Source organism: Sycon ciliatum, chromosome 10 (genome assembly GCF_964019385.1).
Source record: "Sycon ciliatum chromosome 10, ocSycCili1.1, whole genome shotgun sequence".
Classification (NCBI taxonomy): domain Eukaryota; kingdom Metazoa; phylum Porifera; class Calcarea; order Leucosolenida; family Sycettidae; genus Sycon; species Sycon ciliatum.
This window is the reverse complement of record NC_088652.1, coordinates 8410357-8425725: the sequence shown is the minus strand read 5'-3', so window position 1 is coordinate 8425725 and position 15369 is coordinate 8410357. Positions and strand designations below refer to the sequence as shown.

General features: G+C 46.4%; 1 protein-coding gene across 1 annotated transcript in view; it reads right to left on the bottom strand.

Annotated features, from left to right (window-relative positions):
- Nucleotides 1-2958: 2958 nt before the first annotated feature.
- LOC135825987 (uncharacterized) overlaps nucleotides 2959-15369 on the bottom strand; it is a 52418-nt gene continuing 40007 nt past the window's right edge. The window contains exons 9-18 of the mRNA XM_065338621.1: nucleotides 15018-15067; nucleotides 12838-13029; nucleotides 11976-12070; nucleotides 10955-11417; nucleotides 9781-9832; nucleotides 9194-9294; nucleotides 6890-7020; nucleotides 6171-6448; nucleotides 4827-4896; nucleotides 2959-4543 (exon numbers count right to left, since the gene is read on the bottom strand). Coding sequence (XP_065194693.1) covers nucleotides 4024-4543; nucleotides 4827-4896; nucleotides 6171-6448; nucleotides 6890-7020; nucleotides 9194-9294; nucleotides 9781-9832; nucleotides 10955-11417; nucleotides 11976-12070; nucleotides 12838-13029; nucleotides 15018-15067 — 1952 coding nt within the window. The 3' untranslated portion in view covers nucleotides 2959-4023. The remainder of the gene's footprint in view (nucleotides 4544-4826; nucleotides 4897-6170; nucleotides 6449-6889; nucleotides 7021-9193; nucleotides 9295-9780; nucleotides 9833-10954; nucleotides 11418-11975; nucleotides 12071-12837; nucleotides 13030-15017; nucleotides 15068-15369) is intronic.

Genomic DNA, 15369 nt, shown 5'->3' with positions numbered 1-15369 from the left:
GAGTGGGTGGACTGCCAGCTTGTCCCGATACCAAAAAAAGGAAATCTATCCAGCTGTGACAATTGGAGGGGCATCGCTCTTCTGGAGGTGGTAGGAAAGGCTGTTGCTGGCCTCGTCCAGACAAGATTGCAGCGGCTCGCGGAAGACATCCTGCCAGACACGCAGTGTGGATTCCGCAAAGGCAGATCTTGTGCGGACATGATCTTCGCGGTGAGACAAATATCTGAGAAACTATATGAACATCGCTGCTCTGGTTTCATGGTTTTTGTTGATCTACGGAAGGCCTATGATTCCGTCACCCGTAAGTGCATGTGGGAAATTCTCCGGAAGGCGGGCGTACCTGACAAGCTGGTTACCATTATCAGCTCATTTCATACCTCTATGTCTGCAAACCTGTCGATCCCGGGCATCGAGGCCGAGCCTATTGAGGTGCAAAATGGCCTTCGACAAGGTTGTTGTATGGCCCCAGTATTGTTCAATATATTCATGTGGGCAGTATTCCGGCTGTGGCAGCGTGAGGTTGCGGACATACCTGAGATTGGACTTCCCGTCTCCTCTAACTCTGAACCATCTCTCCTTTTCAAACGCCAGAAGACCGACACAATCAACATCCATCGTGACTGTCAATTCGCAGACGATTCGGCACTTATTGCTACAACTCACCATGGTGCCACACTTGCGCTCAGCCGGTTCATGGACGTCGCAACTCGCTTCGGCCTCACCATTAACCTATCAAAAACCAAAGTAATGGCGGTCGGCTTCGGCATTTCTCCGGAGGATCATCGTCCATTGGTGGTTGGCGGGGAAATTGTCGAGAATGTGCATGACTTTCGCTACCTGGGCTCCATCATCCATACTGGTGGCCGCACCGCAGTGGACACTCGGTCCCGAATAGCGTCAGCATCTAGGGCATTCGGAGCATTGCGTCGATCTGTCTTTGGTGATGGCGATCTTTCACTGGCAACGAAGCGAATGGTGTATGATGCATGCGTGGCTTCTCTTCTCCTTTACGGAGCGGAGTGTTGGGTACCACTGAAAAGCGAGCTTGCGGCGCTGTCCGCCTTCCATCTTCGCTGCATTTCCGCAATCTTAGCCCTCGTTAGAAGAGACACCTGGGACTTCCACATCAACAGGAAGACCATTCTGGAGGCCTGGAATCGTCGAGATCCAGTGGATATTACCACACGTGTTCTTCGCCGCCGTCTGGAGTGGCTAGGCCATCTAGCTAGGATGGACGGCGATAGAACTCCGCGCCAGCTCCTGTTTGGTGCGCTCCTTCCGCCGAGGCCGGCTTGCGGTCCTCGGAAACGGTGGCGAGACTCTGTCAGAGCTGACCTCTCCGCAGTGAACATCGACCACACGGAATGGTACGACCTCGCCCAGGAGCGTGGGAAATGGCGCAGTGCGTATTCCGCTCAACCAGTACTGCGATCGGCTCAGCGTGACACTTCTGTGCTCTGCGATGTTTGCCAGCATACTTTCACCCACCAGAAATACAAGAATCGCCACAAGTGCCTGGCCGAGAGGAGGAAGCCCATATCTGAGCAGTCCGGCAGCCGACTATGTAATTCGTGCAGGAGATGGTTCTTGAGTGCTGGCGGGCTAGCTTCGCATAAGTGTCTCTCCAACTCGGCTGCTGAAGTGGCGTCGGTCTCGGCTGTGGCATCGGCAGACTCGGTCCGGAAACAGCGGGTTGCCCTGCCCTGCTGCAGAGCGCATTGTCTCGGCTGCAGTCGCTGCTGCAAGTCATCCCGTGGTTTCGACCTGCATAGCTGTGCTAATTTCCTGTCCAGGAAGTAGAGCGGCGTTTCTGGATCCAATGCTGAACTCAGTGCTGTCGACCCCTGAACAGGGGACACGTGACCATTTGATGGCAGTGTTACCAAGGACCAAGGTGTGTGTGTGTGTGTGTGTGTGTGTTTGTGTGTGTGTGTGTGTCTGTGTGTGTGTGTGTGTGTGTGTGTGTGTGTGTGTGTGTGTGTGTGTGTGTGTGTGTGTGTGTGTGCAGGGATTCACTGGCCAGAAAAAGTCACTTCAAACAGCTGTGTGGTGGATACCAGGCTAAAAATAGTGGCGGTCAATTCATTAGCCTTGCAAGCTGTTGAATGGTGTAATCCCAGCACAAGTTGCTATGTCTAACATAGCTGTTCGTTATCATCGCTTCCGCGATGGGCATGTCTGAGGTCTGAGGTGTGTGCATGTGTGTGTGTGCTGTCTGTGTCATATGCGACCGTGGTGGTCACCGGCCTTGTGAGGTACGGAACGGTGCTGTGTGATTCCACAGCCAGTTGCTATGCCTGGCACAGCTCAACAATGGTTATTCTGCTACTACATGACTGCATGGACTTGACTATGCCTATGGCTTGTCCATGATGATAGCTGCGTCAGTATCAAGGCATTATGTATCCATATCTGCCCATAACTGTCTGCTTTCCGAATGGGGGGGGGGGGATCATTGTATGGGATGGGTAGAGTAAGGGTGTGCACGGGTAGTCGGGTCCCCTGCTACCCGTGAAGACCTCGGGTAGACGGGTACAGAATAGTACCCGAAAGCCCAAAGTCGCAGATGACATCATGTACAGTTCACGTGTACTAATTTATAATACTCCGCATGTCTACCCAGTGTGTAAGGGAAGCGTTGCATTGTGATGTTACCATGGAAACATTACCCGACCGGGTACCCGTGCTGCCCGTGGAAAACTACCCGAACCCGATACCCGACTCAGCACTAGAGTAGAGCATAGGTACCAAGTCTCTCAATGTGTGCTGTGAACGCATCTCCAGTTGGAATTTTAAGAGAGGGCAACCAACGTATCTCTGAGTCACCGATTATGGGGGGGGGGGGAGGGAGGGGGTGGGGGAGCTATCCATGCAATACAAGTACGTTGAAACTACTATTTGCATTATTATTAATGTTTAGCAGCGGAAATGCACCAGACAGGAACAGTTATCAAGTAATGAAATGTAAAACTTTTGATTGGAAACACTCTGATCAGACCCATACAAATACTGTGCTGAAAATACACGAAACGAGACCGAAATGGAACTTGCAGATTAAGCCAAAGCATCATTCAAAAAGAAGTGAAGAAAAGAAATGATTTTTTTGCAGAAATGTATTGAAGCAAAGAAGATCATCATGGATGTTTGGTATTCTTGCGCATGTATGAGAAGTTCAGCTACAACTCTGACACAAAAGGTAACATCGAAATTTTTTTAAATCATTATTATTATTTTTTTACTGAATACCACAGAACCATCAGATGCTGCACAGCGGGGGCGGTGGCATATTAGATGGAAGTGGGGGGGGGGGGCAAAATCATGTCCAAGATAAACAAAAACCCGCTTGGGGAAGGAGGCAAATTAGTTTAGACAATTTAGTTGTGGGAACACGAGGCCGTGTACCTGACATGATAAGGGAATAACATAGATCATACATAGCCAGCCACGAGCTTGTGGCAATTGGCTTTCCCCTGCCGTGAATTGGGCAATTTCGGCTGGAATGAAATATTTTGTTCATTCCAACTTTAGCCGTAAGCGCATAAGATGAAGCACTGGATTGAAAACCCCAGCGGACACATAATGTCATCGTGAGACTTGTCAGGGGAAATTGCTGGAAAACGCAGCTTACTGTGATGCTTTTAAAAGCATAAAGTACCTCCATACACAAAAAATGATTTGTAATTTATTATTACCACTGTACATGTAATGTTTATCCAAGATCAGCTGATTTGTATGACAACATGCAGATTAGCGTCAGGGAGAATTGATGGAGTATTCAGCATACTGTGCTTTAAAGTATAATGGACATCCAAGCACAAAAAAGATATGAAACTTATTGCCGGAGTGCATGTACTGTATATCCAAGATCAGCGGACTGGTATGCCAACATGCAGTCGGAGGCCAAGCAGACGCAGTAACAGTTGTGTAAGTACTTACTGATGTCCCATGACCTGTAAGACCCAGCACTCGATATACTGGACTGGGCTCCGAGCAGTACCAGTGCACACTGCACTGACTGTACTCTCAAACATTGCTACTGGTTGGCTGGGAAAGTGTCGCAGAGCTGCGTCGGCTGAACAGGTACAAACTGCGGATGTGATCCAGGACAAAGGATGTAGGCGTGCTACTGGACCCTTTCCCCTTGGACCCGCGGCGACGCTTTGTGGACAAGGCGGAAGACGCGGTGGACGAGTGAACCGACTTGAGCAGTTCCTGACGAACGTCGGGGGATCGTGCCGTGTGGACGGCGAACATGAGGCAGCCTTGTGTGCTCACGAGCAGAGTAAAGATGTACTGCGTCGCAACAGTGTTATGGATCACAAGCAACACGCCGCTGATCCAAGCCAGGCCAATCACCACCGACATGGATATCACCACGGTAACTAAGTTGATCTCGCGCCCCTGCTTCTGAGAGCTGAGGTTCTTGCGTACGTGGTACAGGTGCTTGGAAATACTGGTCAGCATGATGCAGTTAAACACCAGCATGCCACAGAGCGGTGTTACAACGGTGGTGTAAAATGTACTGTTATCCTTTAGCCAACATCTGCACAGGCATAGAGAGGTAGAAATCATGACTTACACCTTGCCTTCTCCACGTACAGAGTAGTACATACATGTTCATTTAAGGACGCTATAATTCTCAATACAGCATATGTAGCTATTTCGCATGTACATAATGCACACACTCACACATTCACACATACACACACACACACACACACACACGCGTGCACATGCACGCACGCGCACGCACGCACACACACAGTGACACACACACAGTGACACACACACGCAAACAAACACAGAATACTAAGTCCACCACTCACAGCTTTTCCGAGCCGTAGGCGTCAAGTCTTCTTATGCCAGCTGGAAAAGCAACGATGATGAATGGGGTACCTGTGGGGTAAATAATGTATTGGAAAAGAACAGAGTTAGGAATTTCTTAGTTCAATAGTCTAGCCCTTTCTAGTCGTGCTTGGACCAATAGCGACACAATGGCCTAGCATATTCACTAGTCTGTGGCGATGTAGTGTGGGCAGACCGCTGTGCCATTTTCCCTGTGCAAAGTTATATACTTGGGGGGTATTGGCTCTTGATAAACAAATGTACGATCAGGGAGTGAATCTCTCACGCCATCTGCCACCTAGTATCAGGCCAGAGCGCTTCAAACATAATCATTAGTATCATTATTCACAGGGCTGTCGGACACGGTACGGTCACTATGGTACTGAGTGTACCATGTTTGCTCCAGGTACCACTGATCTAGGCTCTATATTTCAAAAACATTCAAGGGGAAGTTAAGGCTAAAATCAAAATTTCACCAGTTGTAGTCTTCGAGGTGCTGAGTCGAATAGTCTTGGTCCGAGAAAGCTGAGACGCTCCCATCCTACTTTAATCCCAATCGAACTCGCGCATTTCCACCGAAACTGGGTGACTGCGCCCTACTAGATGGGGATTTGTATGCAAAATGTCAATGAAAGCGCCATGCCGTTCTTATAAAAGCACGGATGACCGCGATTGGCTCATATGTTGTAGTGTTTTGACCGCTTAGTCAACTGGTTTTGGGCAAAAAAGGCTGCGATGCAGCGTTCCTCCTTTATTCCCAATCGAACATGATTGAACAAGCGGTCACGTGCGCCTGGGTGCCCAAATCACCTGGTCACCACGCCAGCAGGCGACAACTTTCACACCAAGATTCAACTCGAGTGACATGACTGCACTCAAAACGGTCAAACAGGCTAGTAAGTTGTACCCTGCAGGCACGGTGACCAGGTGACTGGTGTACGCAGGAGCACGTGACCGCTTGTTCAACCATGTTCGATTGGGAATAAAGGAGGAACGCTGCATCGCAGCCTTTTCGGACCAAAACCAGTCGACTCAGCGTCCAAAAGACTACAACATATGGGCCAATCGCGGTCACATCGAGAATGGAATCTTTACCTGTGGAAATGGGACTTAACGTGCCGGCTAAATACACCACGGGCTTCAGATATCCTAATCTCGGTAGGCAGGGAGTTCCACGTGGTGATCATGGAATGTAGTAGAGTGGAGAGGAAACAGGGAGCAGTGTGAGTGGGCAGGAGATAAAAGTGAGGACGTCGTGCACTCTTGGATAGAACTATGTTGAAATTATTGAGGGTTTCCAGGTATTGGAGGGTGAACAGACTTACCATAGGCAAGGGCATAGACTAGGCGTACAGTGCGCTGGTCGTGTTTAGTCTTCACGATGATCAGGTACAGATGTACCGCCGCCGCTGCCATCAAGCCGAACACCACGAGCAAGCTGAGGTGCATTACCACGGCCAGAGCGGTGCACAGGCTGTCGTTCTCGGCGCTGAGCACGTTCTCGTCTCGTCCCTGCATCACCAGCAGAACCAGCACGGTATTCAGGATGAGTGCCAGAGATAGCTGCAGTGCTGTCTGCTGGAACGGCTTGGTGCGAAGCTTCCTGCAAGGTGGCAACAGAAACAGTCAGTGCAAGATTCACAAATACCACTTGTGACACAAGTGTATTCTACTGGTGTTACAGAAATCTATGTTCAGAAACCATGACCATCTTTCATTGGAGACCAAGCAGTTTTAGAGATTCATTAATACTGATTCATTCTCGTGAAACTAAAGCTGCACCGGAGTACAAGCTGCACCGGAGAAGATAAGAAGCTGTACCCTGGTTTTTTTGTCCTGACATACAGACATCTTCCCTCTTTTTTCACTGTTAATTTGACCATCGTAGTGTAAATCGGACTTTTTTTGGGGTGAATTACTGGTGTTACAAGTGCGACTTATACTCCCATAAATGCGGTATGTGTAACATACATTTTATAAGGCCCCTGGAGATACGAATTTGACCAAACATGTCATGCAGCATGTCTCTGATTAACTGTCTTACTTGAAGTAGAGGATAATGAAAACGGTGGCCAGAAGGCAGATGATGCTCAGCGCGCTGCCTACGAATGTAATGATCGTCAGGGCTCTGCCTGCGTTGCCATGCCCATCGGATGTGATGACATCATCACGAACCTGCGTGTATATAGTGCATAGTGCATAGTACATAGTGCATAGTACATAGTGCATAGTGCATAGTGAATAGTACATAGTGCATAGTGTATAGTACATAGTGCATAGTGCATAGTACATAGTACATAGTGCATAGTACATAGTGCATAGTGCATAGTACATAGTGCATAGTGCATAGTACATAGTACATAGTACATAGTGCATAGTGCATAGTGCATAGTACATAGTGCATAGTGCATAGTGCATAGTACATAGTGCATAATACATAGTGCATAGTGCATAGTACATAGTGCATAGTGCATAGTGCATAGTGCATAGTGTATAGTACATAGTGCATAGTACATAGTGCATAGTACATAGTGCATAGTGCATAGTGCATAGTACATAGTCATAGTGCATAGTACATAGTGCATAGTGCATAGTGCATAGTACATAGTACATAGTGCATAGTACATAGTGCATAGTGCATAGTGCATAGTGCATAGTGCATAGTGCATAGTGCATAGTGCATAGTGCATAGTGCATAGTACATAGTACATAGTGCATAGTACATAGTGCATAGTGCATAGTGCATAGTACATAGTACATAGTGCATAGTGCATAGTGCATAGTGCATAGTACATAGTGCATAGTGCATAGTGCATAGTGCATAGTGCATAGTGCATAGTGCATAGTGCATAGTACATAGTGCATAGTACATAGTGCATAGTGCATAGTACATAGTGCATAGTACAGTTGTTGCAAGTGAAATCCGACACTTGGCATAAGGGACTGCACCATGTAGTCTGCAGCCCCTGCAGCCCTGCATACGTACAGTACATGTGTTACATACAACTTTATCTGTCTGATGACAAAACTCGTACTCATCACAGTCAAGGTTCAAAAGGTGCTGGCAAAAATGAATGGGGATTGGATACCAATACTCCTTATGTGTATCATGTTTGTGAACTGTGTGTATCTTCTCTGTGACCTTTCGATCTGTTTGTGATGCATACGGCTCTGTAGTACAAACTAGGTGCGGTGCATTACATCATTGGTGTCCATTTGTGGCGCTGTCCCCTATGACAAGTGTCGGATTTCACTTGCCACAACTGTACATAGTACATAGTGCATAGTGCATAGTGCATAGTGCATAGTACATAGTACATAGTGCATAGTGCATAGTGCATAGTGCATAGTGCATAGTGCATAGTACATAGTGCATAGTGCATAGTGCATAGTGCACAGTGCATAGTGCATAGTGCATAGTGCATAGTGCATAGTGCATAGTGCATAGTGCATAGTGCATAGTGCATAATACATAGTGCATAGTGCATAGTGTATAGAGGCAAGAGTATACAAAACCCAGAGTGTGCAGCTCGGATGGGTTGCTGTCGCGGCGAAATTCCTCGATTACATCATCTTAGTGATGTGGTGCATGCAAGCAGGATCCAAGCAGGTCTCTTTCTGCAGAAATGCAGCTCAGTTCTACGCACTACGCCACTTCCCGCCTCAGATCTGCACCAAAACATGATGACTTTTGTGATCGCGGAATTTGGCCATAGAGAAAAAGTTGAACACTGCACACTCTTGGTTTCATGTACACTTGATAGAGGAAAGGTCGACTGGCACACATAATTATACTAGAACAGATCATTTCTACACTGAGCGAACAGGGACACTGCCGAACACCTTGAATGCAGCATTGCCAAACATTCAACATAAAACACAATATAGGAACAGCTGGGGAGTAATTGTTGCAATATACATGTACACTAAAGCGTGCCATAACCGGACACCTTTGGCCTTGGAATGGTGCAGCGGAAACTGTTCTGATATGACATGATTCCATTTTATGCAGGTTCAAAGAACAGCACGTCGGTGTATTAACATGTGTCTGGTCAATACAGGATTCCGCTTGGCACAAGGTCCGGCAAACGGTATTATTATACACGTCTTGACCAGGTGCTGGTTATACAGCTAGTGAGGAGTTAAATTTAGCCTTTTGCAACTGTTTTTAGCTCCCTCTCTTGTCTTTCGCTGTTGCGAACAAGAGAGATACCGAAACGATCTGGACCATTTGTGAGTTGTCTATCCAGTCCTAGCACTGCAGAAGACACAATTGTGCCGCGTTCAGTCTGAACTAACCCAACGGACTATTTCGAGACCAGAAACACAATCAATAGCCACCACTTACGAACAGCAGGGCGAAGTTGGTCAAGTGATCGCATTCGCAGCTTGTCATTCCTGGATTCTTGCCGGACGAGATGGCCCGACAGCCATCCTGCCTCCATGATTCTAAACACAAAGCCAAAGATAACAAGAGAAAATCATCAGTGCAAGGATTTCGACCGACTTACCTTTCCGCAATCCGCATCCTTTCAAGAACTCCGCCAACCGTTTTAAAAGGATCAAGGTGCGGATAGTAGCAAGTAGCAATTACATTTCGCCCCAAATTTGGTGTTAGATGCTCTAATCCGACTGTTGGCTTGTGTGAGTGGTCAAGATTGGGACAGGAACAGTCCCCTACCAAGTTGAAATACTAAGCTTCCATTGCACCAATAATGGAATAAAATACTCTTTCTGCACAGGCAAGGCATTAGCTTTCTTGCACAATACAGTAATCCACTTTTAATGAAATGAGGCCGTACAGTATGCTCACTCTAGGGGTCCTGAAATGGATTGTAACATGCTTCAGCATGTATGGTCATGATCCAATGCAAAGTATGAGGACTGAACTAAACTTTGCAACTTTTCAATTCATATTACTAGCACCTGCCTTACCGGTGTTTTCATGCCAATAGGAACACATAGCGCGGTGCGTGCCGCCTATGTCCTTCATATTGTACGAGTGCACGTACACACACACGCACACACACACACACACACACGCACACACGCACACATGCATAAAAACGTAAGCAAAACACGCAGAGACATCGTAGCCTAGTTATTTTTTCTTGGTTTCATGTGAACCTGTACTAGCTGTAGGCATGTACATTATGGCTAAAAGAAAGTGCCACAAATACACAGGCACACAAACACAAAACTGCTTGTAAGAGAGAGAAATATGCCGAGTCTCCTTCTTCACCAACACGGTCTTACACGGCAATCATTGTGGTCGCCTAGGTGGTGAAGAAGTAGATTGAGGCATGAATAATTGGTGGCAGTGGAGCCTCCGCAATTGAAGAAGAGAAATATGCACAATATCTGCACCTAACCAATACCTGCATTCAACACTAGCTCATTTTTTCCTATGTGGGTTCAAGTAGGAGCAACCATTTTAGATAGATCTACCTGTTGCGAAATTCCGTTCGACTATCATTTACGCATGTTGCTGTATTTGGTTCTTGTCTCGTAGAGTCCAGTGTCTGATGTCATAATATGGTCTAAGTGTACGTGTGAGCATGGTGTGATGTGAGATGTTTATGGTATGTGGTGCATGCAAGAGTACTCGTTGTCAGAGTTTGAGGATCTGCTTCCGTCTGTGCGAGAGTGACTGTCAAGTGATTGCTGTGCATGCGCAGTGCTAGTTTGGTCTGGAAATGAGAGTCATGTGTGATTCGTCCGTGGTCTGGTAATGTGTTCTGTACGTGTTGGTCCCTGATTGGTCGTCACGATCTGTCGTCTCTTTATTACTGCTTGTTCTTTGTTGTTTCGTCGTGTCTTTTCTCGTCGTCGTTTTGGCTCAGTCTGGTATTTTCGTCTTTCTCCTCCTGCGCCCTCGACGTTTGTTGGTAATATAAGAATTGAGACACACAATGAAGAGTTTGCGTTGCTGTGTGGCGGGGGCCAGGGGGAGAAGGCAATAACCCAAACCTATTTTGGTTTCATACCTGCGCATTGTAAATGCCAGACTACAGTTATGCATAGTTTTCTCAGCTGGAGATACGGCACAGTTACTTAAGCGAAATCCTCAAAACAAGTCCAAACCAAACAGATTGAACGACATACTCACTTTATGTGTGAAGTTCAACTGGACCGGGTTGCCAGGTAGGTCCACGTGGTCATGCCCACGAAACTTGACGCTCAGCACAACACTTTGGATAGCCTCTGGTGCTGGAGATCCCGGCTTAAGGTCTTCACCACTGGGACGGAATAGCATAGGAGTCCGATAGGCAATGATCTCCACAGGCGAAGCTTGCCCACAGTCACTTTGGCTTTCCGGATCACTCGTAGGGGATGATCGCATCAGCGGTGGAACACGCACACCTGCCAAGATGCTTGGCTCGCCATTGCTCTCCGATAAAATCGTAAGTGATGAATGATTGTCGTTGCTGGTTTCATCAGAAACGGAGAGCTGAGAGTAAGACTGGCTCGGGCAATGGCAACTCAGAGCTAGGTTTGGAGAAGATACTTGGAATGGCGTGTGGAAAGAGACGGCTGTAGCCTCCATTAACGTTTCCAACGCTATGCGGATTCTGGAAGCAAAGCATTCACAATCACACGTCTACTTGTAACGAGAGAGTTTAGAAGCTCAGAGCCCTACGCTATGATTTTTTGCCTAGCTCATCATGCATGTTATTAGAACTGATGGAACTTTCTCTTTTGCCCCAACTTAGTTGCGGTCTTATAGTGTTTTACGTCGACCATGACGGCTGCAATGCCCAACCACACCACAACGAACTGATCGGCTATATCACTGTATTGCAAAAAAGTTTCCATTCCAACAAACAAGGGGGGGGGGGTGCCAGGTGGTAGCACTGAGCTCCGGAGACGAGGATCATTATGACACGTACTTCGAAGTAGTTGTAATACTCGATTTTCATTCGGAATAAATTCCTCTCTAGCGTGTGCACTGAAGGTAGAAAATGGAGAAAATCAGTGTGATCTCTATCGTACACATTATGATACGCAGGTGTCATACTCCGTTTACGATCGGTATTAATTTCTCTCATGCTTGCGCCCTGAAGGTTGTTACTATCCTAGGAAATGGACACGTACAGTGTGAAATACATGCTTCCCTTAGGTTTGCTTACATGACTGTTGCTTTGGACAGCGGGGCATTGCCTGGAGCGTCTTGAGGAACGTTCTCCATCAGGTTGCTAACGGTTGTGGCGACATTGCGTGTGACCTTGCAGAAGATGTTGTTGTAGAACGGACAGTAAACAGAAACAAGCTGCAATGTAGCTATGGTGTACATAATTGTATTATTACTTTGTCAGCATACGCACTGGCTGTGGTACTGGCACCATGGCATTGACCAGTTGTACGCACGTCACCACTGAGCAGCTAGCTGGCCAGGGGCGTCAACAGTCAAGCCACTGTATGTTATTTTTTTAATTATGGAATGAAGCAAGCTTGTCAGGAGGAACTTCTTGCTGTTGTGGAGTGTTGCTGGTGAACTATTTGTGCTGGTGTCTGCAAGTCGTCAGGACGGGTAAAAGAACCTAACTACTACTGTTGGATGGAGTAAATGAAGACGCCATCAACGAACTTATGCTTTGAGTTGATTGAGAAAGCGTTGGTCTTTGCCTTACTCTATCACAACTACGGTCAACTTCGCTAATAACGACTGCGCGTATTACGACAATTCGCGAATAACGACAAAATTTCCATGCCCAGAGCAAAGTCCAATCTGACTGTATACATGTAATGGGACACTTCGCGAATAAGGACACTTTTCTGATGCCCCGCCCTAGTGTGGTTATACGCAAAGTTGACTGTAGTTCTGGAAGTAACTCCCAGCTCAACTGACTGGAGAGCTAGCAAATTCGACCCATTGTGCTGTGCAGAGATAGAACAGCATTTGTACATAAATGTCCACAGTTGCTGTTATCCGCCGTGGAATAAGATACAGACACTCATCCGTTCTTCAAAAGGAAGTGTTCGCCCACTCACCGTGTTTACAAACTCCGATCCTGATCCATTGCCGACGGACTCAACCTGAGCCTGGATGGATTTATTCACCAGAGACGCGAGGAGTGAGGCGCCGTTAGCAGTCACCAGATCACCTGGCGATGTGGCAGATAACTGCTGCAGCTTTGAAGCAAAACCTCGGACTTCATCTGGACTCACTGCACTGTCAATCGCCTACAAGAAAATGTCGAGGAAAAGCAACATTCGAATATTAGAGTAGAGGCGCACACTGACAGAGTTGGCCATGTATAAAATGAACGCCACAGACATCACCACGCAACTGGTTCGAAATTTTGGTAAATCAACAATACAATCCAGAATCGATTTTCTGAACACGAAACTCACTGCTACAGAAAGATGTTTGGCTTATGTGGTATGCTCGGCCCTAGCCTGGGAAAGAAGCACTACTTGCAGCAAAAAACCTCGACATACTGAAGTTCCACAGTTTGTAAAGGTTTTAGATCAGCTTGTAGGATGCCTGAAGTGGGATTGTAACATCGCGTGTAAGGTGTTTGTCAATACGTTGTATCGCGCCAAACATTGTCTACGTGCTTTTTCAGGAGAGAGAGATAGAGAGAGATAGGGAGAGAGGGAGAGAGAGAGAAATAGACAGAAAAAGAGAGTGAGAGAGAGAAAGAGAGAGAGAAAGAAAGAGAGAGGGAGGGAGAGAGAGAAATAGAGAGAGAGAAATAGAGAGAGAGAGAGACAGAGACAGAGAGAGAGAGAATGAGAGAGACAGAGAGAGAGGCAGAGAGAGAGAGAGAAAGAGATAGATAGAGAGAGAGAGGGAGGGAAAGAGAGCTGAGACAAAGAGAGAAGACAGATAATAATATTATATAATATAATTGTACAAATAATCTACGTGGAGATAGTAATTTTAATATAGCTCGATTTTCTTGTTCCTATCATCAGTGGGAAAAAATACGGAACTAAGGATACAACCAAAGAAACTGAAGTTAAGTACTGTAAATAGATAGGTGTTAGAAATAACGGGGGCTGCGGTGGACCCACCTACACTCGCGCTGGCATCACCAACTCTCACACGAATTGCCACGGCACCCACATTAATCCAGAGACCTCGGAGGGCAACAGCAAACTACTCCACAGATATTTATCCCAGAAACGGCCAAGGACCGCGCGTTGTGGATAATACCAACAGAAGGAAGGTCGAGCAGGATCAGGAGTCAGTGAGTGAAGCGGATCTGGGGGAACAACTCCGCTCACGGGACGAGCAGCTAGCAAATGGGAGACAAGTGGTCTGTACATAAACGGAGGATGAGACGGATGATCAGAGGATGGAAGAGCAATTGGATGATGAAACGGTTGGTGAGGAGACAGAGGACGAGGCAGATGATGGTAGTGATGATTATCGTGTGGATGACGAGCGGAACGAGGAAGAGGATGATGAGATGGACGAGGAGAAGTCGGGTGGGAAGGAGCGAGATGAGGCGGATGAATGTGTGGATCGTAAGAAGTCAGCTGTGTATCAACACTTGTTATCTCGTCCTGACTGTCTTAGTGTGTATGATGACTCTCATTTTTCTGTACTGTGTCGTGCGCGTTATGTCCAAGAGTTGAAAGTCCTTGAGGCAGTTTGTATACGTATTCATAAGCCTGTTTTGTGTAAGCAGAAGGATCACTTTGTTGCACTGAAGTTGTATTCGTAGGTTGACACTTCGTTCAATGCCTTCTCGCCTTTGGTTACGTAATCTTGTTACCTTTTTGCGTTCCATCTAGTGGTTTTATTGCACTTGTATCTTGCTGTTATTTCTAACACCTATCTATTTACAGTACTAAACTTCAGTTTCTTTGGTTTTATCCTTAGTTCCGTATTTTTTCCCACTGATGATAGGAACAAGAAAATGGATTCTGGGTTTTCAATAATATTTTTGTTATAAAAATACACAGTAAATACATGTCAAACAGGTAACTTAGTTGCGTGATGTCTGCGACCTTCATCCTATTCATAGCTTTATTAATATAATTGTGCGATTTGTATAATATATTTACAGGATTCCCTAGAGGCCGTTTTGGCCTATCGAGGGGATCTTCATTCTGTACATATATATAGAGAGAGACAGAGAGGGAGAAGAGGGAAAGAAGAGAGAGAGAAGAGAGGGATAGTTGGTGCCCTTTTACTTGCAATTTGCTGGAACTCTTACCATTTTTAGGGTAGTTACGTTCGAGTCTCGTTGCTTGCCCACTTCCTTCTCTACGAGCAAAGATACGACAAAGATTGAATGTCAGGCTCCTCTGAGTTGTCAATGTTCGCTTGTCCAATTTTGTCTACCTCCACTTTTATGTTGCTGGCCAGTGCTTTGTAGTAAAACTAAAAAACTAAAATAAAAAATAGGACCAGTCAAGGATCACAAGAATTAGTGGAGGTCGATATAGAAGAGTGATAACTCTCCAAATTCACCACTTTAACTCGGGATATATACTTTGCTATACTACCAACTTTAAGTTGGCAGCCTACCCACACATTTCATATGGCATTCAATTGACCGTAACTTT